Source organism: Artemia franciscana, chromosome 7, assembly GCF_032884065.1.
Source record: "Artemia franciscana chromosome 7, ASM3288406v1, whole genome shotgun sequence".
Taxonomy (NCBI): Eukaryota; Metazoa; Arthropoda; class Branchiopoda; order Anostraca; family Artemiidae; genus Artemia; species Artemia franciscana.
This window is the reverse complement of record NC_088869.1, coordinates 11,860,806-11,888,284: the sequence shown is the minus strand read 5'-3', so window position 1 is coordinate 11,888,284 and position 27,479 is coordinate 11,860,806. Positions and strand designations below refer to the sequence as shown.

At 33.7% G+C, this 27,479-nt stretch overlaps 1 protein-coding gene across 1 annotated transcript; it reads left to right on the top strand.

The window, feature by feature from the left end:
- Positions 1 to 562: 562 nt before the first annotated feature.
- On the top strand, positions 563 to 20,689 carry LOC136029603 (putative leucine-rich repeat-containing protein DDB_G0290503). The gene is made up of 6 exons (XM_065708107.1): positions 563 to 640; positions 994 to 1,140; positions 3,443 to 3,572; positions 10,862 to 12,651; positions 18,482 to 18,856; positions 20,510 to 20,689. The coding sequence occupies exons 1-6, from the start codon at positions 563 to 565 to the stop codon at positions 20,687 to 20,689; spliced, it is 2,700 nt and encodes an 899-aa protein (XP_065564179.1).
- Positions 20,690 to 27,479: the final 6,790 nt, after the last annotated feature.

The following is a 27,479-nucleotide window of genomic DNA, read 5'->3' as shown; positions in this document are numbered from 1 at the left end:
TCTATCAATATTTAACTGGAAAAAGAGCGGTAACTTGGGTGGTTAGAATGACCCCTTCACATGTAGTGAAATAATGCGTCATAGACTTTTTAAGTTTGCCAGTTCATGACAAAGAATTGTGAACAAGGAAAACAAAGTCTTAGAAATGCATTGTAATTTAGCTAATTTGTTCTTTCTTTAGATCTGTTATTTGTATGTATTCTTCGTAAGTAATTATTTTTTTTTATAAGATTTTATCTAGACATTTTGACAATTTTTTAGATTTTTTTTTCGTTTATGCTAAAATCGCTAAGTTAAGTAACTTAAACACGTGAATGTTTCCTTAATTGGCGTCGAATTTTCTTCAGCCCTGCATTCTGGATTGTATTTGAGAAACACCTCACTTGTTTGCAGGCCTTAAAACTTCTCTCTTAGAATTTATGGGTGCATTACTATAGGAAACGGTGATGGGTTGGTAAGGGGTTTGATTCCTGGGCTTTGTCTTTCTGTTTAAGATTTGGACTAACTACACAAAATGTCCTGCAACTTTTAGAATTAATGGATACGTTAAATGTAAGAAACAATGAAAGGAGACGAATCCAAACAATCCAGATATTTAAAAGGGGGACCAAATGCTAGTGTGGGCAGCTGTGAAAATGCCGTAATATCTACAAAATATTGCAAATGATGGAAATGAGCCAAATTGAAAATAATAAGGACCACCATAAACATTTTTAGAAGAAGAGCTTTTAAATTCTCCCATTATAATTTTCTTATCTCACTGAGCTTTAAATTAAATTTCATCTTCATTTTGGCTTTGGGTCAATTTTGTCGCACGAAAGGAATTTATAATTTTATAAAAAATTATGTAGCTGTTCATATTCTGGGAAGGAGACCTAAGCCCAAACTGTACCCCCTCCACACTGGGTCAGGTTTGGACATAGACCTCTGAATGTGCTAATTCTTAACTGTTCGGATCGTTCATGTTTCTTATGTATTTCTTCTCTTTTATAGCAAAGTGTTTCAACTTTGAACCAATCGACAGTCATGTTAGATGTCTCTGCCCTTATCGAAGAAAAAGATAGAATGATTCGTGAGCTTAAAGAAAAGCTTATCGTGTCCACTCACGATCCAACGCCAAAAGGCTGGAATGCTGCCGAGGTATTTTATGTATAAATATTTTTTTTTTGTATAATTTTATGCATACAAGAAATTCATGTGTAAAGTTTTATGTGTAATTTGATGTATAAAATTATAGAGAAAAGTTCTGTAGCGCAAAAAGATCGGAAAAAAACTCGTCTTCTCAAAACTCGTCGCAGGAATCCTGTCACAGAAAACTCGTCATCTAGATTTTCACAGAACACTTGCTCAAAAATAAAATCTCGAAAAAAATCAATTCCAGTGAGGTTTTGAAGAACTATTCTAACTATTCTACCAATATTCTCTAATGAGATTTTGCCAGACGAGCAAGAATTTACCACACGAGAATTACTGTACCATACTTACATATTGTCAGTACTATATTTAAAAAGATCTTACCATTCAAGCATATGCAAATATTAATTATAAAAAAAAAAATCCCGGCTGATTAAAATTTATTATGTGTGTATTTATATACTTAACATTTTATGTATAAATTGTTTGATTAACTACCCCTCTAATCTGAAGTAGCGGGAATATGGATGTAATCTTACACGTAACTAAATTGTACCCGATGACATTTATGGGCGACAATACTTATTTGTTGTGCTTTAGACCAATGAATAAAAAAAATATTTTTTTTTTAATGAAGTTAGGAACAGCATTAAAACTTAAAACGAACAGAAGTTATTATGTATAGGAGGGGGGTTACCACCTCCAAAACCCTATTCTTTAACCTAAAGTTTAGCTTTTGTCTAAATTCTTTGAGTACAAATGCTCTTAACACTATAATATCAATAGAATAAGAATTAAGATCAGAAAATTTCTGAATCACGGAATCTTTAGCTTAAATTGTAGCGGGGTTCAGGGGGAGGAAACCCCTTATGTATGTGGAATCGGCATAAAAATAAGATTCATTTGATATATATATATATATATATATATATATATATATATATATATATATATATATATATATATATATATATATATATATATGTATATATATATGTATATATATATATATATATATATATATATATATATATATATATATATGTATATATATATATATATATATATATGTATATATATATATATATATATATATATATATATATATATATATATATATATATATATATATTTATATTTATATATTTATATATATATATATATATATATATATATATATATATATATATATATATATATATATATATATATATATATATATATATATATATTTATATATATATATGTATATATTGTTATCTAAGCTCCTTTCCTCAGTGTTTGGCGTACTACTAGCCCTGGTCGCTCCTTGCTTACAGTTCGTTTCCACGGACTGTTTTGATCATCCAGCAATCTCTGCATGACCATTTTTAAACTTCTTCTAAGCCTAACCTAAGAGAAAATACAAGGAAATACAAACAAAAGACAAATTAAAGCTAAAAGTTCCAATAAAACTTTTGGATTTATATATAAATAAGATTTAGTATATGTGTATTTTGTGATTTTTCCGTGCAGTGCAGACAGATAAACACAGACACATTCTCACGCATACATAGCCACATTCTCACGCATACATATATATATATATATATATATATATATATATATATATATATATATATATATATATATATATATATATATATATAATATATATATATATATATATATATATATATATATATATATATATATATATATATATATATATATATATATATATATATATATATATATATATATATATATATATATATATATATATATATATATATATATATATATATATATATATATATATATATATATGTATATATTTTTACTTTTTTTAATATTTGGTAAATGACGACTTATACTTACTTACGACACGACTGCCTGTCCATGGATTATTCTTTATGGTTGATTGTGTATGGTTATGCTGTTTGACCTATATAATTGTATGGATGAGTAGGATTAAGGCTTCATTCAAGTACTGATCTATATTAATTACGAATGTAGGAAAACAGTCTTCCTTTTCTCCTTCTGTCTTTTTTTTTTTTTTTTTTAATACGCGTTTGTGCTGTTGCATTGGTGATTTCTTTTTTCATTATATTATAAGAAGTGTAGGGTAAATAATATTTTCTGATTTTTTCAATCGATCTATGATGTTTTTATAGGGGAAGGTTCAAGCCCCCCCCCCCCCGTATAGAATGATAAACAATTTCTCGAAATCCAGGAGAAATGTTTCGCCAATCCTATCTCTTTGCCCCAGTCACAATCTATGTCACCTTAGTTTTTTTAATTTTCGAATTTTGCCTTTGTTTTGCAGTTGGAACAAGCAAATCGACGAAAAACCTGGTGTTCATCTTCTTCTAAGAATTTGAAGAGATTATCATTTGAGATTCCACGAGCGGATCAAAGTTTGAACATTCAAACACCCACCTCTCTACATGATGAATGTAAGTGTTTATGTGTTTGTATTTTTGCTTTGAAAGCTCATTTACGCTATCGTAGTTTTTTCCTTCGATGTAGTTTTTGCTTCAGCAGACTATCGAAGATTGTCCTTTTTGGCCAATCGTCTGGGGCTAAACGGATAGCGGGACGTTCGCTGTTGGAGTGGGAGGATGTCATAAAGATTTAAGGGAAATGGGAACTTCCTGGGAGTGTGTAAAGAGGGAGGCTTTAAATAGATTAGAATGGAGGAGGAGTGTGCGTAGCTTTGTTGGCCTAAGGTGGCTTGGTGCTGAAGTAAGTTTTTAGTAGTAGTAATAATAGTAGTAGTTTTTCCTCAGTACTTTGTTACGTTTTAGGAATATTATGTTTCAAAAGAATACCTTGATGAATTTTGTAGAAACCTAAGATATAACGAGAAAATGTAGGGATCAACTTATGATATAGTGAGAAAACATAGGGCAATGAATTAAAACGTGGTAGATCACAACCAGTAAAAAAGGAGGAAAAGTAAAGTAAAAGTAAAAGTCAAGCAACAGTGGAAAGCCAAATGAAAGAAAAACCAGATGTTGAATGGCTCACCAGACGTATTCAGTTGCCTTTTCTCCAGTTTTTTTTTATATATTTGTCTTTTTGTATTGTCCTGTTAACTTTCCCCTATAGTTTTTTATTCTTTTTTTTTGGTCTTATGATGGTTATGCGAGGTCCCATCCGGATTGTTTGCAGTTTCTTTTTTTCACTAGCTATGATTAGTACCATTTTTCTACCTTGTTCTACATTTGCTCTGTTGTCATTCTTAGCCAATGTGGTCTTATTAACTGTTTAGATCTTTATATTTTCTTTTCTGTCTTTCTTTAGTATTATTTTCTGGTAAATTTGCTAACAAATTTGCTTTGTTCCCTTAGATAGCTCTTATACAAAATTTGCTTTTCAGATTACTTTTAATCAGGTCGTAAGAATTGTTCTTTATGAACCTACAGTATTTTTATGGCATTTGGCTCAAAGGAATTCAGTATACTTTCCGAAATTAATAAAAGAGAAAGAAAATTTTATTTTTTTTATTCATAAAAAGAATAAAAGAATACTCATTAAAAACAATCTTTGTCCATGTAGGTCTTAAGCAGTTTTACTAGGCAAAATGTATCTGCTCATTTTAGTGCAAGTTTGTGCTGTTATACTTTAATTCTGGCTTGGGTTTAGGTTTTACTCACACTGGAATTTAGCCAGCGCTAATTTGAGCCGATCAGAATTTTTCATAGACGTTTCAGCCCATCAGAAATCTAATTGGCTCAAATTAGCGCTAGCTAAATTTCGACAAAATCTCTTCGAGAATAGACTTAAGCACTATCTAATGCTACCTAGATTAGTTTTTGTGATATTTGCAAGTCACGGCATGCGCATTCGATTATCCAGCCTTAGAGAGTTGAAGTATGATCTTTTATTTGGATGAAAAACAGATTTTTTTTCTTTTTTTTTAAAGAGAAGCTTGATCACACCCTGGGATCTTTTTGAGAGTCGGGAAAATTTATTCGATTCTGATCACTCAAAAGAGCTCTGACGTTAACGGTTTCTTACTCTCGTTTATCGGATCATCGTTATAATAAAGCAACGTGTGTTGATACCTTGAAAGCTGAACAAATAAAAATGAGAAATGAAAATGAGAAAAAAGAAAAAATGAGAAAAATGTCAAATCCTAGTTTGTAACTGACAAGCTTTAAACACAGCCGAATTGATACGATTCTATGCCTTCAAACGGCCACAACATGCCAATTTTGAGTCATGGAACTTTCTCATAGTTTCTTGTATAACTAATAAGTAAAATGAAAAGTGGTTGAATCCTTGAAAATTTCGTAGTAAAAGGGGGTAAGTAAATGTACAGCAAGATCAGTCTCCAGACATTAGCCTATGGTTTTGCAGACATACAACTGTAACAACATAAGCCTCCAGACAGAAGATCTTTAACGTCATATATATTAAACTAGCAATAATTGTATATATGTAAATACGCATGTTTATTTTTTTTCTCGAAAGTTGGCACTTTAATTCTTTCAAAAATTTATATACTACCATTTTCGGTGTGAAAAAGCAATCTAGATAGGTTATGACTTTGGAGAAATTCGTGCCCCGTGAATATTTTCATAAATCGTCTGCTTAGTGAAATTAGAGACATATTTTAAGGTTGAAAGTCTTCAGGATCAGCAGGAGGAGTTTTGAAGCGCAAATTGTTTACTGGCACACCGGTTGATTCCAAGCTTTTTCAGAAAGATATTTTTGCATCGATAGCTGTTAAATTATTCTAAGATCCTTAATTGCTTCGCATTAAATGTGAAAAAAGCAATAATAATTTGCATAGCAGGGGACAGATCTTTGCCCGGTGACTATTGTTTGTTTAATAAGATTGTTCGTAATAAGATTTTTCGTACTCATGTTGGTTTTTGCTCGTTTTGAGTTCGACTTGGTTATTTATTGTAGTTTCTCTCTGTTTTGAGTTTCATTTATTTATTGATAGTGATTTTTGGTAGTTTTACGCTTGGAAGATTATTTGACTTTATTTCTGCTAATTTTTGGCTTTTTCGAGCTCTTTACTTTTCTTTGAAAAATTTGTTTTGTAAAAAAAAGTTTTTCAGATCAATTTTTGCAAGAACGGGACTCTTTATCACTAATATTGATTTGAAGAAAAATGGGAAAAATTAGAGCTTGATTATACACTTCCTATTTATGAATAAAGCACCATTGAAATACACAAAAAAGAGCGGATGAGTACCTGTACTGGATAAAGCCCCCCCCCCCTTTAAGAAGAGCATTATAATTAACTTTAACGACAGCACATCATGGTTTTCCGCAGAGCCCTACTTGTAAACTGAAGAGATAGGGATGGAAGTAGTATAGTGGGAGTCTGAAGAATTCTCTGTCTGTTCGATATTTGAGAAATGGTAACCAATAATAGCATTTTTTGGTATTTGCCCCCCCCCCCTCCTTTAAGAAAAACATTACGGTTCAATTCAGCCTTGACCAGTTACTGTCCTCAGTGAACAAGAAGAAACACTAAATAAGTACCATTAAAGCAACTCACGATGAAAAACTCCCCGGTACAAATCAAATTCAAATTATAAGCCCAAACATAGAGTCTTAGCGTATTAGTTTCATGGAAGTTAAAAATATATTTTCAAATTCAGGTTTTTAGCTTGAATTTGTTTCTATATACAAGTTCATAATTTTACCTTTATTTTAGATTGCATAATATTGTTTTTTATTAGATTAGTGTACAAAATCTTAGGTATGTATTCCCTATATCTCCATTAAAAGATGTATCATTGCTTAAATTCACTTTCTTTCCATCGTTCTTCGGACAACTGCTTGATTTCCTAGTGATTCCTTATTAAAGTAATTTCATTCAAAAGGAACAAAAAGGGGACGTTTCCAAATCTGGCTGCTCATAGGTTATTCAGAAGGATTCAGAATTTCAACTTAAATTCAGGACTTCCCTTGCTCTTTTAGACATTGAGACTTTTAGAAGTTTGGATGAATTCTACCGATGCCACTGCTTCCGCAGGCACATGGTACTGAAAACGCTTAAAATGGGTTTCTAGGCTGGAAACTTAAGACAGATTCTCCAGTAGGCCTGGGACCGGTAGGCCAAATCACTTTTGAAGTCTGTCCTTGTGTCCTGGTATGATTCAAGATTAACAGGAGCAACATTTTTGTATATTTTGGGTTTTAAGATATCTTTTTCTGTATTGAGCATTCCGAGATTATGCTTGTTGGCTTTCCCAAGTAGTTGATTTTCCCATGCTGAGTAGATGGATTTTCCTTGGTTATGCTTGTTGTGGATTGTGTTTTAAACGCCTTAAGTATTTTCGTTTTGTTTAAATTTTTGAAGTTCGATTTTGCTCGGGGTGAATTTTTCTTAGACCAATGTTTGCATGCGCTATGTTTCTATTTAAAGATGCATAATTGAATTCGCTTTGTTTCTATCCCTTCAGGGACAATTTTGCTCAATTCCCTAGCGTTTCCCTTATGGTTCCATTCAAAAGGAACAAAAACGTGGGTTTCCAAAATCATGCTGCTCAGAAGAGACTCAAAAGATTCAGGGCTTCTGCTCAAATTCAGGACTTTTCTTGCCCTTTTAGTTGCTTTTCTAAGTTTCGATGAATTCCACCCATGTCTCAGGTTCCGTGGGCACATAGTACTTGATACGTTCCCTTTGACGATTAACCGGGGGCCGAGTAGCTAATACTCTTCTAAGATTATTCATCGTGATATTATTTGAGTCATTAGACTACAATAAATATAACGAACAATAATAGATAACGAACAAATAAATGAATAATAATAGTAAATAAACTGCGTGTAGAACTGACATGTCTTGAAGACGGCGCTTGAATGGTCCAATGATACTACTTGAATGAAAAATAAAAAGAATAGTAAAGCAGTACTGATCTAGTATCAATGATACTATGATGGGAGTGAAACCCAATGCCCAAACCATTTTTAGAGGTTACTCAAACTATTATATATGCCTATCTATCTTCTTCTTCTTGTTTGGATTAATTTGGAGACGCATCCGCATAATCTCATACACGGTATCAAATTTTGAGCCTTGCACTGTGCTTCTACAGCCAGGTTTGAACTCAGGGTTTCGTATTACCAAGCTGAGATAAAACCCACTGTACCCCTACAGGACGCTATGTATGAATTTTATTAACCCTACTTTTTTCTATCTGAATAATGATGCCACCCTGTGAAGTTTTTTAGTTTTTTTTTTTTTTTAATGGAGGTTTAATCCCAGTTGGTAATTTTCTGTTTCACACTATTTTATATTCTCATTGGCTTAATTATAGTTAATTGTTGAAGCAACACACCTAACAAGATAAAATTTACTTACAATTAGTACAATTAATTATAGTACAATTAAGTACAATTAATTATACTTGAATACATGGTAGTAATCCACATAAGGCTCCTAAGCCTGTAAAGGAGGGGGAGATGTATGATTCAAATAAGCATTAAATAAAAAAAGGTTATACAGATAAACATCACTCACCAAAAAAGGGGGGAAAATAGAAGAACAAATTTAAATGCATTTAATAAATAAATTGACTTAATCAGTCCGACACAAAAAAGAGAAAAAGAATAACAAAGAAAAGAAGGAATTTAAAAATTCTAGGAAACCAAAAATGTTTTACAATTTTTTGGAATTGGCTAAAATAGTGGCACTTTCGAGCAAATTCAGGCATCTTATTCCCTACAGCATTATTAACAATTATAAGAGTGAAAACCGACCGTACGCAGGGAATAAAAGGAATTTGAATGTAATTTGTATTATGAAAATGATAATTGTTTTAACCAAAGATAGAAGATGACGTACTGCAAAGGGGCTGAGGGAGGTCACCAGGAACCTCAGAAAAAGTAGAAGATGCTCCCAAAAGAATATTTAGTGACTCAAGAGCTAGTAAAGGGATAACTTGTGAACGATTACATTCCTGAATGAGGTTTCTGACTTTATAATAAACCTGAGAAAGTGATTTTAAAAAGAGGGAAAAGTATGCTTAAGCTTTCTTAAAATCATAAGACTTCTGTATCTCTTCATTTTAATCAAATCAGTGTCACTTTTGAGAGACAGTTTTTTATCAATAAGAATGCCTACGAATCGGACGTATCAATCCTTAGATCTAGTCTGATTTGACAGGTGGATTTTAGATAACTGAGGAAAAACCTAAAAAATGTGTGAGAAAATAAAAAGAAACTTCAATTTTTGGGTAAAGTTAGGGTAATATATTAATCTCAAACCATTGGATTTAGAAAGAGAGAGAAAAAAAAATGTTAGATTTGACCTAGGCTCTGATTCATTTGTGCCAAAAGTACTGACGGCGCGGTCATCACAGAAAGAAGCACATACATCATCTGAAAGTGGCGAACTATAGTTGCCATTGAGGATGTGAAAGATGTAGTCTACAGTAAGGTGGTCCAGTCTACAGTAACTTATAGGTGTTTGTTTATTTACCATACAAAACAGATTTTTTGCATGAAGCTAAAATACCACAGGCCCTGAAATTAATCCCTGGGGAACGCCATAATTTACTTCAAAGGGTAAGCGGAAAAGTGGTTCAAGAGAAACGACAATTCAAATAAGACATAACCAAAAAATAACATTCTCCCTCATAACAAAATGCGACAGCTTTGACCGAGTTTTTCATGGGCTGAGGAATCAAATGCTGTAGAAATGCCCTCTAACATTTTGGGAGAAATTAATCTACGATCTAGCATAGAAAATATATATATATATATATATATATATATATATATATATATATATATATATATATATAAGCCTATTTTTGTGTTACTTGGTTGTTTTACATTTGCTGTTTTTTTTTTGTTTTTTTTTCATAGGCATGTATTTTGGGGGTGATACCTGACACGGGGATGCCATGGATATTCTGTGGTAGCCACGACACTTGACTGGGTAGAGAATTTAATGTAGTGAAACCCTATAGGCAAGTGTATTCTCCTGATGAGACCTTGTGTTGGGTTGTTGCCTCTGAATTATTTGTCTTTATTGTTTCTATTGTTTGGTAAATGACGACTTATACTTATTGACGACATGACTGCCTGTCCATGGATTATTCTTTATGGTTGATTGTGTATGGCTATGCTGTTTGTTCTATGTGATTGTATGGATGAGTAGGGTTAAGGCCTCATTCAAGTGCTGGTCTATAGTAATCACTAATTTAGGAAAACAGTCTTCCTTTTCTCCTTCTGTCTCTTTTTTTTATGTGTTTGTGCTGTTGCATTGGTGATTTCTCTTTTCATAATATATATATATATATATATATATATATATATATATATATATATATATATATATATATATATATATATATATATATATATATATATATATATATATATATATATATATATATATATATATATATATATATATATATATATATATATATATATATTATGAAAAGAGAAATCACCAATGCAACAGCACAAACACATAAAATATATATATATATATATATATATATATATATATATATATATATATATTAAAAAATATATATAAAAAAAAAAAAAAAACGTCACACACACATGCTTTGTTGAGTTCTTCATTGGGCAAAAAGACTGACAATCACAAAGAAAGTGTTTAGAATTTAATATCATTGTAAATATAAGTTGAGAATCTCTTTGTATAATTCTGATAAAGCATTGAACATTTCTGAATGTACCGAATTAAACGGATTTAATTTTCTTATTTTTGAATTGATTTTGTTTATTTAATTTTCAGCTGAAACATTATCGTCTAATGAAATTGAAGTTGTCAAGAATCAGCTGGCCGTTCTCCAGGGTGTAATCAAAGATTGTAACCAATCGGCGATGGAAGAAGTGGCTGAATTGCAGTCAAAATTGAACGAACGCACATCTGATATAAAGGTCCTAGAAGTGAACATTAATGCACTTCAATCAAAACTTGATGAGGCTTATTCTGATAAGGATGTTGCTACTAAAAATCATCAACAAATAATAGAAGAAGAGCAAGAAAAGAGTAGGGAAGCTATGACGAAGATTGTGGAATTGGAAGGATATGTTTCTAGCCTCCAAACTGAGATCAGAGATTTAGGTATACACAAAGAAGGCTTTGAAGAAGAACTTAAAACACTACGTGACAATCTGAACGAAAAAGAAGGCTTGATTAATGAACAGAAAAAGCTTTTGGCTAGCTTGAATGGACATATTAGTGAGTTGGATGCGAACCAGACTGTATTGAATGAACAAGCTAGAGAAATCGAGTTGTTGAAGAACAGTTTAAACGAGACTACTGCACAACTTAGTGAAGCCCAAGCTAATATCAAAGATGATGTTAAAAATGAAGAGCTAAAAATATGTTTAGCTAACCTTAAAAATGAAGTGGTCAGCCTAAAAGCCAACAGCCAGACTCTGCAAGAAGAAAATGAACAGCTACTCGCTTCGGTTCAAGAAAAACAAAAACTGTCTGATGATCAGAAAGAATCAATTAACCATTTAAAAATACGAATTTCGGACATGGAAGGCCAACTTCAAATACAAATATCCTCTGCCGAAAATGAAAAAGAAAAACTTAATGAAGCCATTTCTAAAGGGAATGAAGAGATTCTGTCATTACGTAAAGAACTAACAGCCATCCAGGATGAGAAAGAACAAGAATTGCTGCGTTTTGTTGAGTTTGAAAAAGACTTTCAGATGAAACTAGACGCAAAAATTGCTGAAGCTGAGTCATTGCAGGTTAAGATTGGAGAACCTGCCGTTAAAAATTGTCAATTTCAAGTGTTGACCAAAACCCTTGAAGAAACAACAACCCTCTATAAAGCCCTTCAGGATGATAAAACTGAACTAATTCTGAAAGTTGAGAAGCTTCAGTCTAAGCTGACTGAATCAAATTCTAGTGCTATTGAAATGAGAAAAACTATTGAAGAAAAATTGGCTGTAATTACGTCACTTTCAGAAGAGACAAAAATGTTAGCAACCGAAAACGATCAGCTTGAAAGTCAAATTAGTGATAAGACTTCCATCGTGGAGCAACTGAAAAAGACATTAGAAGAAACAAGAAATGAATTGAAAACTGTTGAGTCAAAATTAAAAGAATTCGAAAATCTATCTCGCCATCATGCCGATGAGATTAATAAAAAGGAAAATGAATTAGCTCAAGTTACAAAAGAAAAAGAAGTAGTGGAAGACCTGCTAGCAAGCACCAAAGAAGAAATTCAACAACTAAAATTTTTAACTTTTAGAAAACTTTTAGAAAAAGAAAAAGAATTGGCAAATTTACAAAAAGAGCATGACGTACTCCACTTGTCCAACTCAAACCTTGAAGTTGAATTCACCACTCTGCGGCGATCGTCAAATTCAGCTGAAGAAATCATAAGCAATCAAAGAAAAGACATTGGCCACTTAAAACTGAAAATGGCTGAGTTTGACCAAGTTCAGGATCTGTTAACTGACTCTGCCCTTAAGATTACTGAATTAGAGGAGAAAATGACAATGGCGGCAAATACTGAATACGAATTGAAACATCTCAGGAATGAATATGCTACATTAGAGGTTCGTTTTTTCTTATCTCTTGTCTTGATATGTTCGATAATTTCATCTAGGCAACTGCACTGCAAGGTGGGCTCAGGATCCTGTTTGATGTAGATATCATTATTTTTTTCATACTTTCTATTTAATTGTAGTTTTATGTTAGTTTATTTCTCTTTTTGTAATTTTGGGCCCTCCTTTCTGGGATTACGTTCCTGTCTACTTGCCAGACTAAGTCAAAGGTATAATATACCATTAAACGATTAATTTCTACCTATTTTAAAGATTATCGTAGTAACAAGCAGCTTTACCTCAATGCATACTTGATGACCGTTGCTTCCGTGTCTCTTGATATCCTAGTCTCAGCTCTAAGATGTATCTTTTTATTCTTCCAAACTTTAATTGACTACAGAATAACAATATATTGCCTTTTCTGTTTACTTTCTACATTGTGACTGTATCCACCAATTTTTCTATTAATGCTACCTAGCTAATTGAAACTACCCATTTGTTAACTCAGCTAGGCACCGATTCATCCTCATTTCTCCCTTATTCGCAAAAATATCCCCCTTGCCTTGGTCAGTGACTTTTTTGATGTCAGATACGAGATGGGGCGGAAAACACATGATCCTGATGTAACTACAAGCTCCATCCTCACTAATAAAGCTACCTATTTAATAGTGTTTCTACCTGTCCAGTTTGGCAAAGTACCTCTGTCTCAATTTCCCCCTAATTGTTAAAAAGATACCCTTTACCTTCGGTATTTACCTTTTATATCTTCACTGCATCCACCATCCTTACTGACAATGCCACCTATTTAAGTGAAGGTATCCCCTCGTTTGAATTCGGGTAATCACGTATTAATCCTGATTCTCTTTCATTCGTAAAAGAAACACTATGTGTCTTGCCACTTTTCCACTTTTCTTTTTCCACTTTTCCACTTCCTCTTTTTATATCTTTGCTGTATCCACTATCAATACTAATGATGCTGCCTATTCAAACAAAGCTATAATTTTCGACCAGCTCTCATACGCTTGACTCTCGAAGCCTCTCAAATTCATTCATTTTGTCCCCACTTTCAGATCATTTGCTCTATCTGATCTTATTCTATTTTCTAAAAAAGAAAGATTGCACATGGTAAAGTAAATTAACAATTTGATAATTTGCCGTCTTTTTCGCACATATTTAAGAGCAGCAGTATTTCAGTCTTATGTTTTATGATATGTGAATTTAAGTGTTCTGTTAAATGAGTGACTTCATTATTGATAAACAAGCTGCTAACTTTGACTGTCTTGTTATTTATTTTCAAAGTTTGATTAATTTTGAATGATCAAAAAGGACCACAATAAAGGGGTAGGTTTGTACGTGTACTATGAAGTGGGGGAGTATGCGTGGAAGCATCAGAAAAAAGTAAATTATTGGAACATTTTAAGATACTGTGAAAAAACTTAGGAATATTGCTGTATTTTAGGGTATAGATCCGGGGATTACTATTTTTAGCACGGATTTTTATAGATATTCAATCCTTAACGTCGACGCATGTATTTATAGACACCATATATAGAAAAACACACAGAAACTGATGTCAACTAGAAATCAGTTCCTCTTTGGGGAACTGACAGGGAATTACAACTTATCAAACTTCTAAATCTAAATTTGTGTTCTACCTTGCCTAGTATAAATGACCTATCTTGAGAAACTCGAATTTTGTGCCTTGGGTATTTTCCTGAAGCCACCTAATTGAGCTGCTTTTGATTTTGCTTATATTTGGGTCATGTTGAAGAGGGAAACTTTAAGTGGCCGAGTTAGTTCGGAACTGTACTTTCAGGTACTAATTTTTTGCAATAATTATTTTAATATATCCATCTACCACCCTAAGGTGCCCCTTACTTCGCCAATAATTTTCTACGTTTTCCCAACCAGGTATGAATTTTTTTATTTTTTTTTTAGTGGAGAATTAGATCGATTGCCCCGGTATAAAAAACGAATAAAAAATAAGCTCCGAATGGGTCATCTGCGTGTTGCATTGCATTGTAGAGCCGGCGAACCAAGCTCTATATTCAGAATGCTGTTTGAATACCAGTGACCATTTCTTCATTAAATGCAGGTCGTGACATAAAAAAAATAATAATAAACGATTTGATTTTTTAAACGCCTTACACGGTCATGCCGATCAGAGGCAGTTCTTGTCATGTCGTTTGAAATATTTATTTTGTCCAAATAAGTAATTAGTTTTGTTGGTGGTAATTTAGTTGCTCTTATTAAAGCTTTAAGATCTACCATGTATAAAATTTTGTTTGAAAATGTGTGTAGTCAAATTCAAGAGCTGGAAAATTAGGGCAAGATGAGGGTTCCTGTTTTTTTAAGGATAGCTTCATAGCTAATGGTACAATCTTCCCTGCCACGGAACTACTGCTGGTAGTGTTTGCTTTTATTGACCACTAGGTAATTGAATCCGTAAGGACAATACATGTATACCTATGTATATATGACGTTCTGAATTTTTTCCCCCTCACTAGCCCTATTGTATTGTCTTGCTTTTTTTGTGCTTTTTTTTCGTTTATTGACTAAAAATTGAATTTGGCCCATCTTGACTTATGATAGAAACATTTCAGAAATAAATCCTATGTTTTGTGTAGTTCAAAGCCAGTGGCCGTATTCACAAAACAAAACAAGAACACCAATACCCAACAAAATTAAGTCACTGCCTTCTGCGCTTCCACACAATTCCCCTAAAACATCCTAATGTATAAATTAGATCACTCAAGGTAGACCTCAAAATGCCTTGGAGCAGCTTTATATCCCCTTGAAAAACAATGCTATTTATGAAATTTTGCTGCTATCAAATTCATGTGATAGAATACAGTTGAATGAGGCTTCTGGATTATGGATCGATTGGACGTGACTTCGGTGACTACAACTCGCGACACCGAACAGCTTAAGAAGATCCACCTTTTCCTTGAAGTTGCTGGTTAAATTAAAAAGCAGAATTGAATGGCAGCATAAGATAAGCCAAAAACTTGTGACACCGAACAGCTTAAGAAGGTCCAGCTTTCTTTTGAAGGTTTATGTCTAATTAAAAAGCAGAAAAGTAGCAAAAAGAAGCTCAAAAGTTGTGACACCGAACAGCTTAAGAAGATTCAGCTTCCTTTTGAAAGCGCATTTGTCTTTGGGAATCAATAAATTAATATTCAACATTGAAATGGTTCAGTTTTTCCCTCATACGATAAAGTATCTTGTAATTTTGCTAAATGGATATATGTAAATGAATTATGGTTTGTTTTTTATTCCTGTTCTTCGGCATAACGAAGTGAATGTGTTGAATTAAATGCATTTCAAGCTACCCTGGAGTTCTGAATCTAAGAGGGAAGACTCCTTTTTATACCAGTGACCTATTTATAATACTTGGTTTTATTTTCATTTTGATTGTACTCTTACCTGTTGATTAATAAATAAAAGTTTGAATAGGGATAAATGCTTTTATTAGATAGCGATAATAACTTTCACAAAACATCACTGTCTAATAAAAGGATCTATCCCTATTCGAACTTTTGTCTATCGTCATAGAAAGGCAGTATGGTCTTTGGAATTGCCTGTTGAACAAAGCTGAAATTAAGATTATTCGATAAAAGAATACACTGTATATTATTCCAATACAAACAGGTGAAAATGGTAAGCCCACTTGATAAAATCTATTATAAGCGAATGTCCACTCTTAATCTTTATTTATGTCCTTAATAAACTTTGTAGGAGTTGAAAAGCTTAAATCGGAGTTTAAAACTTAACCAAGAAAGAGCTGAGCATGCACAATTTAAATTGACTGGCCATATCACCAATTCGATATATTTTTTTAGTTTTGAATCTTTATTTGTGTTCTGTACAAACTTTCAAGGAGTTGAAAAGCTTAAATCGAAATTGAATGTACTTACCCAGGAAAAAGCCAATCCTTCAAATTCAAATTCGATTGGCTGCATTGGCTTTAATTTTTTTTTTATATATGTGTTTAAATCTTAAGGGATTTGAAAAGCTTAAATCGGAGTCAAATCCACTTAGCCAGGAAAAAGCCGAGCATGCAAATTTAAAATCGATATTGGTCGATTTTATGAAAGTTATATAAACTTTCATGGAGCTGAAAAGCTTAAATCAGGGTTAAGTGAACTTAACCAAGGAAATTTCGAGTATGTAGATGCTAAATCGATATTGGTTCTGTTTTTTATTTATATGAACTTTCAAGGAGTTGAAAAACTTAAATAGGAGTTAAATGTGCTTAACCAGGAAAAAGTTCAGCATGCAGATCCAAAATCGATATTGACTTTTATTTTTGTAAATTTTGTATTATATTCTATTGGCTTTAATTAAATTTAATTAAAATTTAATCAGCGACGAGGGGTTTACAACTTTTGCTTGTTGCAACGAGAGGTTTGCAACTTTTGCGAGTTGGTGTACCTAGTATTTATTTTCAGATCCTTACAGATTAACAACATCCGCGTTTAATCGAAGCAACGAAACAAAATCAAAGTGTTGCTCTCGCAACACTTTACTTGACGAAGCCGAACAAAGGTTGCGGCAACACCACACGTTGCCTATGCAGCTTAGGTCTAGTTTTTGTTAATTATGTATATAAGTTTATAGAAAATTGAAAAGCTTAAATCGGAATTAAATGTGCTTAACCAAGAAAAAGCCGAGTATGCAAATTCAAAATTGATACTGGCTTTAATTTTTATTAATTTGGTGTATAAACTTTCAGGGAGTTGAAAAGTTTAAATTGGAGTTAAATGTGCTTAACCAGGAAAACGCCGAGCATGCAGATGCAAATCGATATTGGCTTAAATTTTTTATTAATTTTGTGTATTAACTTTCAGGGAGTTGAAAATCTTAAATCGGGATCAAATGACCTTAAGGTCGATCTCCCAGGTTGTATGCCAATGCAATTTTTAATAACGGTGAAATGCGTATTAACAACAGACATGAGCAGATTCTTTTATGGAAAAATTACTGTGGCTTCATTGAAAGCTTTAACATGAATAGACCGGACAAATATGCATTTTTTTTCTTTAGAGCTTGATAGAAAATTAATTAGTGGGGACACCTCCAATGTTTAAAAGTAGTAATAAAACTTCTCTTACAAGACGTAGAGCATTGTAAAGTAGCCTCTCGATTTGTCACAAGATTCCAAAATTTCTGGCCCTGAATTTTTTTTTTATTATTATTATCAGTTTTCTTTAAAATTGGCCATTTAAGATATGCTTCCTTTACTATCTATAAGGATTGTACTAATCATACAGCTTAGATTTTTGTGTCGTTTTGTAGATCTTATACCGATAAATAATCCCAAAGGTTCTTAAGGTTGTAGTTATAAGATATGATTTTTAGCAATAATTTTTAATATCCAAGATTTCCATATTTCTCATTGGCTTAAGTTGGCCAGTTAGCTTAAGTCAACAGTCTTTAGATATTCTCGCACACCCCTCAAGGGGCAATTAAGCCAATGAGAAAGGAGAAAATCTCGTTTACGTTTTGGTAAATCTCGTTCGCTTTCAACCAGGGAGATTCGCGTTAACCAGAAAAAAACCGAGCATGCAGATTCATAATTGATACTTGCTTTAACTTTTATTAATTTTGTATATCAACTTTCAAGGAGTTGAAAAGCTTAGATCGGGATTAAATGACATTAATCAGGAAAAGTTCGACTATGCAGATGCAAAATCGATATTCACATTAATTTTTGTTTATTGTGTATAATGTATATATTTTTTTAGAAAGTTGAAAAGGTTGCCGAGTATGCAAATTCAGAATCGATGGCTTCATTGTCTTTAATTTTAAATATATATTGATTTTGTATATAAACTTTTAGGGAGTTGAAAAGCTGAAATCGGAAGTTATTGAGCTTAAACTGGAAAAAGTCGAGCACGCTAATTCAATTTCTACCCTCAATAAAAATTTAGACGACTTTAAAGTTCGTTACACTAGCATCATGAACGAGCACCAAACAGTATTGAAGGAGAAGATGGAGATTGGTACACAACTTGCTGAAGCTGAATACAAGATCACTGGCCTACAAGAAAAACTAATTTCATTAGAGAATCGACATGGACAACAACTGAAAGAGAATAAGGAGCTCCTTGCTGAGCTGCAGAGTGTGAAAGCTGTTGTAAAAGAACTGGAATCAAGAGCACCAGTCAAACTGGAATCAAGAGCACAAGAAAAATTGGAAGAATCTCAAAAAGAGGTTAGAAATTTTTTTGTTATATACAAACATCATAATTACTAAAGGAAAAAAGCATGCTGTATTGAAAAAAACCGTGGTATGAAAATAAAAGTAGATCTTGATATATAAGAGGATATTATGGCTTTGACATTTGACGACATTTTGACATTTAAAAACTTCGCCATTTGCTGTCAAAACTTTTGCCACTGGTATTATGGAGCTTATGATTTTCATGAACATTAAAAATTTATCATGGGAAAATCACTTCGAATTGGTTACTATTTTTTTTCCATATTTCAAGGTAGAATATTTTGCATATGTGTGAGCTAAATGTAAAAAAATTACATTACTAATAATTTTGGGACTAAGAAAATGGAGCTAAAAATTTTGAAAATGAAGCTTTATTTGTCAAAATCTGACGAAAAAACAAATTACTTTTTGGGCACTACTTTCTGCTTCTTTAACCTCAGAACTATTATATTTCAGCTTTTAACTCGCATTTCATGTTGGTGTTGTATTAAATTTTGATTATTATATCTCCAAATTGTATCTCCACGTTTTGAAAAAAATGAGCCATAAGATGATTTAGAGCATCTAAGTTTAAGCTTCGATGTTTAGGTAGCTTATTTTACAAATTAAATTTACTTTGTTAAAATAGTTGGTTTATTCGCTTAATTTCTTTTACTTTTTATTTAAATAGAAACTTAGAATATTTTAAAGAGTAAATCAAACTATCATCCTTACCAGAAAATGAAAAGAACAAACGAATTCTAAATACTATTCTAAAATTATAAATTTAGGAATTAAAATTAAAGCTATAAAAATTTAAGATCATAAACCGTTCTTTGTGAGCCTGGATGGTTTTGCTCACCAAAGAACCACCAGAAAACTTTAAATAATAATTTTCTTCTTAAGACTGGGTATTCGTTGCATTTTAAGTCTAAAAATGGACGTATTTGAGAAACTTAGGCGTTTGTCATGTGCTGACTTATTTAATTTTTTATTTGGGCGTTGTCGTACGCTGACTTAGTTAATTTTTATGTTTGTTCACGATTTTCGAATGTTTTAATTCCTAGAATTGTGGAACTTTTTCTTGCAAAGATACAGGGCAGTGATTCTCAGTCTTTTTTATATCTTTTCTTATCCACTTATCTCTAAAGCCTCATTTCCCTTTGCGGTGATATGTAATTTGTTTATTCAAAAGCTAAATTCATCTAAAATTTTTTTTTTTTTTAAGATTTTAATGAAAAGATCTTGATTAGCTATTGAATTTCTATGAGTGTTAGAATAAACCCCTGAGAATCAAAAGTGTTTAGAACACTTGCATCAAAATCACAACTATTTTCTTAAGTACAGTATTGTGTTCAGTTACTCAAGCAATTAACAAAAAAATTTGAACAATACCCCCCCCCCCCCCCCCTACGGATTCCCTGGGTCATTCATAGCGATTTTAGGAAAACCCAAACCACTGTATAAACAAGGTGATAAAGAGTGAGTGTGGTAACTATCGAGATATTAGCCTGGTCTCTTTAGGTTGGAAATTAATTACTAATATGATACTTTTTAGGCTGAGAGATGTTGTAGACAAAAGAGAAGTCTACAACATCATAAGAGAAGAGAACAGTACGGTTTTAGAAAGGATAGAGGATGTGTCGACTAAATTTTCACTCTTAGGTTAATAATTGTGCGGTGCCTGAGCTATCAAAGAGCTTTGTCCTCAGTTTAATAGATTATAAGCAAGCCATCGATTCTGTTGATAGAAGAGCTTTAGCGAAGGTCTTATCCTTAGACTTAGATTATGCTGATGATTTAAGCATCTTAGATGAAAGTTTGAGCAAAATGAATGCACTTTAAGAGGTTTTGTGAGTTCTGTGTGCTAAAACAGATTTGAAAATTAATGCTAAGAAAACTAAATCGTAAAGGCTAGGAATAAGGGAAGATGAAAATGTGACGTTGGTTAATGAAAAGATTGATCAGGTGGAGAGCTTCACTTACCTTGATAGTATTATTAGTAAAGACGGTGGGAGCAGTAAAGACGTTAACAGTAGAATAGCCGTTCACAGTTAAAAAAAGAGTTCGAAAGAATAGGAAGATAAGTCTGCAAAGCAAGAATATTAGAGTGATGACAGTTGTCAAGTATGGTTCTAAAGCATGGGCGCTCCAAAAAGCGGATGAAGAGTTGCTAAGTTTTTCCCAGAGAAATTGCCTGCGGATTGTTCTGGGTACCCGGCTGACTGACAATATTTTAAATAGTAGGCTATACGAATAGCGTGGTTTAATCCCACTTTCTAGGACTATAATGTGAGAAAGTTTGAGATGGCTAGGGCACGTTCTGCGGTTGAAGGATGACAGATTGCCGAAGATTGTGCTTTCAGTCAACCGTCTAGGGTTAAACGGAAACCAGTTCGTCTGCGGTTGGGGTGGGAGGATGTCACGAAGGAAGATTTAAGGGAAATAGGAAAAAAGAACAACCCGCCTATAGAAATCCTAAGAGACTTTTAACTTGCCGAACAGAAACAGATCATGTTTCAACAGGCTTTAAACAGAAACTGTTTAATGCCTCTGCTTAAAAGTTAAAAATCAGACTTTTCTTTCGTCGTTTTTTTTTCTCCCATGATAATTTTGCTATAAATATTAATACTATGTACAGCTACTTAAAAAAGAATTTCAAAGAGGGCTGTTGGTTCCTGAAAGCCATGAAAATGGCTCCTAGAAGCCAGGTCCAAAGCCATGGAAATAACAACTGATCTGTTTTCGCCTGCAGTCAAATTCAAGAGCTGGAAAATCAGGTCAAGGTAAGGCTTCCTTGAAAAGTAGTAGTATCCTCAAAACAAGTGGCACACCTGTTTTCATCAAAAAGATGATACTGGAGGCTGTTACTGAATCTCAGAGTATGCAGACTAAACCTAGGGTAAAACGAGGTGAATTGCTGCACCGCTTTATTGCATTCGTTTTACCAATTAAATCTGTTTTTTTCTTATTGATGAATGGGCAACTTTATTCTTGTTGTCATATCAAAGTTATTTACTGATTGAGAGGAATTAAATTTTCGATTTACCATTTTCTTTTATTAATTTGATGTATTATTTCGTTGCGTCAGTGTGGTTTTCATGATAACTGTTTCAAATTGTCTTTTCCTCTTCCCTCCCCCCCCCCTTTCCGCTTTCTCTTCCATCTCCTTCCTCCCCATCTCTGTTGATATGTTCATTATTTCTTTCTTTTTCTTTTTATTTACTATATATCTCTTTTCAGCTTGAGGAAGCAAGTGCAAAGGTTGTTAATCTTACGCGGCCGGCGACCACCAACCACACACCACAACGCACCAGATGCGGGCGTGTCGTAAAGCACCCAACGCGACCCGACATGTGACCTCGCAAGCACTATCTTCAAAAGAAGAAGGAAGAAAAACATTCTAGGTAATGAATTTAATGTATCAGGACGCTAGCCAACTGGTGTTAAACACCATTGTATTGTGCCAAGTTAACTGCACAATTGATTTCTCAATTGGAGTTGGATTCGTGTTAAACTCTATCAGTAATTTGTTTTTGGTTCCTTTTTTCGCATCATTCCAAGAATACGCATACCATAGTGATTTAAAATGCCTGCTAGACAGCGTTCTAGTCATAGGTATTATTATGTTCTTTGAAATATATTCTAGGCAATCAATTCAATGTTTCCGTACGCTAGCCAACTAGTGTTGAGCATCATTGTAACAAGCCAGTTTGATTGTTTAGTCGATTTTTCAATTGGTGTTGGATTTGTCGTAAATACTGCTGGGGATTTGTTCCCTGGTGCCATTGTAGCATAACTCCAAGAAAATGCATTCCACAGTAATTTGAGATGCTTGCTAGATAGACATATTCTTTAGAAAACTTTCACGAAGTAGCTCAGATAACTTCAAAGACCACACTGCCTTTCAATGGCGAAAATATAACAGTTATAACCTTTATAATTTATAAATATAACCTTTTAGATTAAAAGGCTTCATCCCTATTTTGAACTGTTATATTTATGAATTAGCTCAAATGTTTTGAATTCGTCGCCTAGAGTCCCTTGCATATATATTTTTATGGTAAAGCAGCTGAGGGTAGTGAAACTTTAAAGTGGATGAAAATGAAGAAGATTGTCAAGTTCAAGGAAGCTCATCGAACTGTAAAAAGAACAGTAAACGAAACTTGGGGTATCAGGGAGGAATAGGGAAAGGAGTGGATAATAGGAACGAGGCGGCAGCAACTACTTGTCTAAGGAGCTACAAGCTAGCTTTTGATTTGTAAATCTTCAAGAAATGATCTTTGCTTTTGTTTATTTTCTAGGTAATTGAATCGAAACATGTTGGGTTAAAATTGTAAGCCAAATAAGCATTCTATCCGCTAGAACTTTGCAACATCACTTACCACAGTAATCTGGATTCCCAAGTTCAAGGATGAAGGGTAACTCACTATAAAAAATCGGGACCCCTGGGGGACATACTATACGCTTGGTGGTGTAAACGTTCAAGAATAGGCAATTATTTGGGTTAAATTATGGGGAGTAGAATCAAAGTATTTTGAGTTAAAATTAGAAGCTAACATATGTATTCTACCTGCTAGTAATTCGCGACATCACTTACCGTGGTGAGGTATGGGGAGTCCTCCACAAAAAAAATAGTAAACGCCAGGTGTCACGCTCTACTTTTGGCAAAAATACGCCATCCATGGTGGGACGTAGCATAAATCTGCCACGTTTGGCGGAACAAGTGGTGCTTCGATAAATACACCGGGTGATGGAGAGTGGACAACCCCTCCGGGCCCTTGCAAGATCTTTGCTTAATCCCAGTGATTTAAAATTGAAAATTTCAATTTTAAATCAATTTTCTTTATGACAAATGTTTTCTTTTTTATGTATCGCATCCCATAAGAATTAACGCCAAAAAATTGACGTTTATGTTGATAAAGGGAAAGTACTCCCATGCTCCTGGTGATAAAATGCACAATTCAATACACGTCTGTTGCTTAGAACCCGGGCCTCACGGAAACAGGAAAAGTTTGGGAAACATAATTTCCCCTCACCTGAAATAGGTGCTTCGCCAAAGGGAAAAGGATATCCGCCAACGGATAGGATTACTAACATCCTTCAAATTATTTCTAATGATCAAATACCATGTAAAACAGAATATAAAGACATTTTATGAAAATGAACAAACAGTTCGTGTAAAGTGAACAACACACAAGAACAATGTGGCAAACACAGTGGCGTCAATGACGAATTTGGGGGGGAGGGGGTTGAATTTTTATTTAATGATGCCAAGAAGGTATTCTTCGGAAACTAGGGAGCACTGTTTCGTTTTCGTTTTTTAAATTTTATCATGAAAACACAAGTAGGGGCAGTTGTGCCCTCCCCAAATAGATACCCCTTGGTGTTTTTTGTTTTTGCACAGTTGAAGAGGTTAGTTGGCTATAATTTACTTAAAACAATAAAATTTTAAGTTGAGGCGTTTGAAATACAACCGTTACATAAATCACTATCAATTAATAATTTGTTTTTAAATCGCGTTAGATACAAAATGATACATATGGAGTAAAACAATGAAAAAAGTGAGAATACGCCATAATTATGTAACAATGAAATAAACTAAACAGACGGACTAAAGGATGGTGGGTCAAAAATCGTTTTAAAGCTGAATCGAATATTTCTCTATGCAGCACGGTCAGGTTTGCTGCTACAACAGATACTCCAAATTACGAATTAGTATACGATTGTTATATCAAAGGGGAGATCAAGTAAAAATTTACAATATCTAAAATAAAAAGTATGGAATTGTTTAACATCATTTTTCTTTAAAAAGGGAAAAACTCCCTTTTAAATTTCCAAACGGCTATATTCAGTAACATCAAATCATGAAACTCTGGGAGGGAGAGGGGGCCAAAGTGTATTCGTCAAAATATAAGGTTGTTTTCCAGATATTTCAATGAAATGCCGAAAAAAGCATTTTTCAATGAATATATCCCCAAAAAGGTAATTTTCAAAATCTAGGGGAGAGGAAATGTAGGCTGGGGCATAATCCTCCCTGCCTCGAAATTAACGCCACGAGCTATATTTGTTGTACTCTGCAACACTTCTAAGTTAAGTGTACTTTAAACTTAAGTGCAAAGGGCGAGGGGTTGAGGTGAGGGATATCCGCGCACCTATTATCTTTCGCTAGTTCTGTTGGAAACCTTCCCATAGTCCTTAAGTGTAGACTTCTTTCTGTCTCTGGTCATTCTTCTTATCAGCTCTGAAGTTTATATGAAAGTAAATGTCCTTTTAATTCATCTGGAAGATATCCCCTCCTGTCTTGGTATTCCCTTCTCCCTCCCAGTTATTCATGCGTATGTGCCTGAGCCAGTTTTAATTGGTGCCTTTAGGTTGCAGTGTTAGTTCTGATCTAGCTAAGAACCAAAAGCAGGACACATTGACAGGTGCTGTGATGCGGTCCGTCTCACAACCCCAATTTTTTGCAAGTGTATATTTGTTGATTCTAAGGTTTTTTGTGTGTGGGAATTAGTCCCACGTTGATATGTTTGTTGAGGCTCCAGCTCCCAAGTGTCCTACCTCTGAAATTTGTGCCCAAGAGTCAAATTAAAAAACCATCCTTGGGAAGACAGTAGTTTGAATGTAACCGGAGCGTAAAAAAACGAATTTTAATTTCATTAAGTGTATCAAAATTATTTCCTTTTTTACGGGGATTCCGATTACATAAAATACATCAACTTAAACTTTCATGCCTGAGAAAATTTACACAATTTGAAAATTGGGGACCCCCTTAAAAGAAATGTGAGATTGATATAAATTCAGCATGTTCAAGAATCTAATTGCAAAAGTTCCAAATTCTTATTTGCAAAAACAGAAAATTTGGTATTTCTTTGAGAAATTTGCTAACGGGTGCCTGTTTATTTGTAGTTTCTTCTCCTTTGCGATTATATCGAAGTGGTGTTCGTAGATTGTCAAAAGAGAACCCGCTTAAACATAAGTTAAAAGTACCCAATTGTCCCCTTTTTAAATAAAAAAAGAGGCAGTGCCACCGGAAAGTGCTGATTTCCGCCATTTTATTCCGCAAATCGAAATATTTTGCCCGAAGGGAGCTTAAACACTATCAAATTAAAAATTTAGAGATCGCAAATCGGTGTGGAATCATTGTTAGGTCTGGAATCTTTATACCTTCAGGCTTAAAACAAAAAGAAATGTACTTGTTTTGACGTAAGTATGCACATTTCCATCTCTTTAAATGGGGGGGGGGGGATCATTAACGGGTTTTGGTGATCATTCCCCCTGGATTTTTCGTGGACAATACCCCCAGTGGAAAATCCCCCCGATAATTTCCTCCCATGAAAAATCCCCCCACACGCAAAGTTGAGGCTCCAAAGAGAAAGTACAAAAAAGGTACCTCAAACACTGATAAGTGGTAACAAAGGATGAGATATTAAAAACAGTTTTAGGACAGGGGCTGGTAGGTCTCTAATCACTTTCAACTTGTTTAAAAGGACTAGAACTCTTGATTTCCGATCGAATGAGCATCCTCCAAAGTTTTTAGTAAAATGGGGCAGAGGTAGGGATAAGGAAGGGGCAGTCCCCCTCCTATACGGAGTAAACTCTGGTCTTGTGTGGGATGTACTGTTACTCCCTACTTTCATAATAGCACGGTAGATCAGAAATAGTCCCAGACATCAACAGGGATTAAATATCAATTTCTACATCCCACTCTCCCTGTCTCATCCTCAGACTTAATTTTGTATTTGCCTGAAGGCTCAATGAGGGTTGGAAATGTTTGCCCGACTTGAAAAAACGTAATAAAAATGCATAAAAAACCTTTTTGATGTTTTTTTTAGTATTTTCAACTTCCATCCCCCCCCCCCCGAAAAGTCCTAGATACAATCTTTGGGGTTATATATTAATTTCTACGTCTACCATCCCCTCGCCTCTCCCTTGGAACTAATTCTGTATTTACCTGAAGGCTCAATGAGAGTTGGGTTGTTTTGGCGTTAAAACGCACCCTTTGAGGCATAGCAGGGAATTTACCTGACAGTGAAATTTTCGGCTCTATCCAAGAGCTGTTCACAGCAAATTACATATATAAATTTAGTAAAACTTACAACAAAATGATATCTTTAAAACTGAAATTGAAAAATTAAATCATTCCAAAGTTTGTTGTTCTTATGATGGAAAGGCAATGTGGCCTTTGTATATAAAGATCATGGATGTATGTTTTTCTTGTTTTTTGTTGTTGTTTTTTTTGCTTCCCCCAGGGATGATTGTATCAAGCCAAGGGCCCTAGAAGATTGGGAGATGGCTCATTCGAACAAAAATCCAAAGCTTGATTGCCTTTTTGAATTACCAAAGAGAATGGAGGGCAACAAGGGTTCTTCCCTTGTAATTTCCCCCCCCCCCCCCACCAAACACAGCCGAATAAAATTTTGATATAGGCATTTGGCTCATCACATTTGAAAGGTCCAATAAATATGCCTCTGGCAATGACAAGACCCCACAATTTGACCATTGCTCAAAGATAGTATTTGTTATTAAGAAAAATGCGGGCATTTTTTGAGTTGTAGTCTTTTTTTTATTAGTCAAAAGTGTTTGGAGACCAACCAGCCTATTTCCTAAAATTTTATTTGATATATGGTTCTTC

What these genes read in the sequence shown, in the direction of transcription:
- LOC136029603 (XM_065708107.1), top strand. Translation starts at nt 563, where the DNA reads ATGAAAGGAGACGAATCCAAACAATCCAGATATTTAAAAGGGGGACCA. An exon ending in TGGGCAGCTGTGAAAATGCC is followed by an intron (nt 641 to 993) that starts GTAATATCTACA and finishes TCTCTTTTATAG; the next exon opens with CAAAGTGTTTCAACTTTGAA. An exon ending in CACCTCTCTACATGATGAAT is followed by an intron (nt 3,573 to 10,861) that starts GTAAGTGTTTAT and finishes TTTAATTTTCAG; the next exon opens with CTGAAACATTATCGTCTAAT.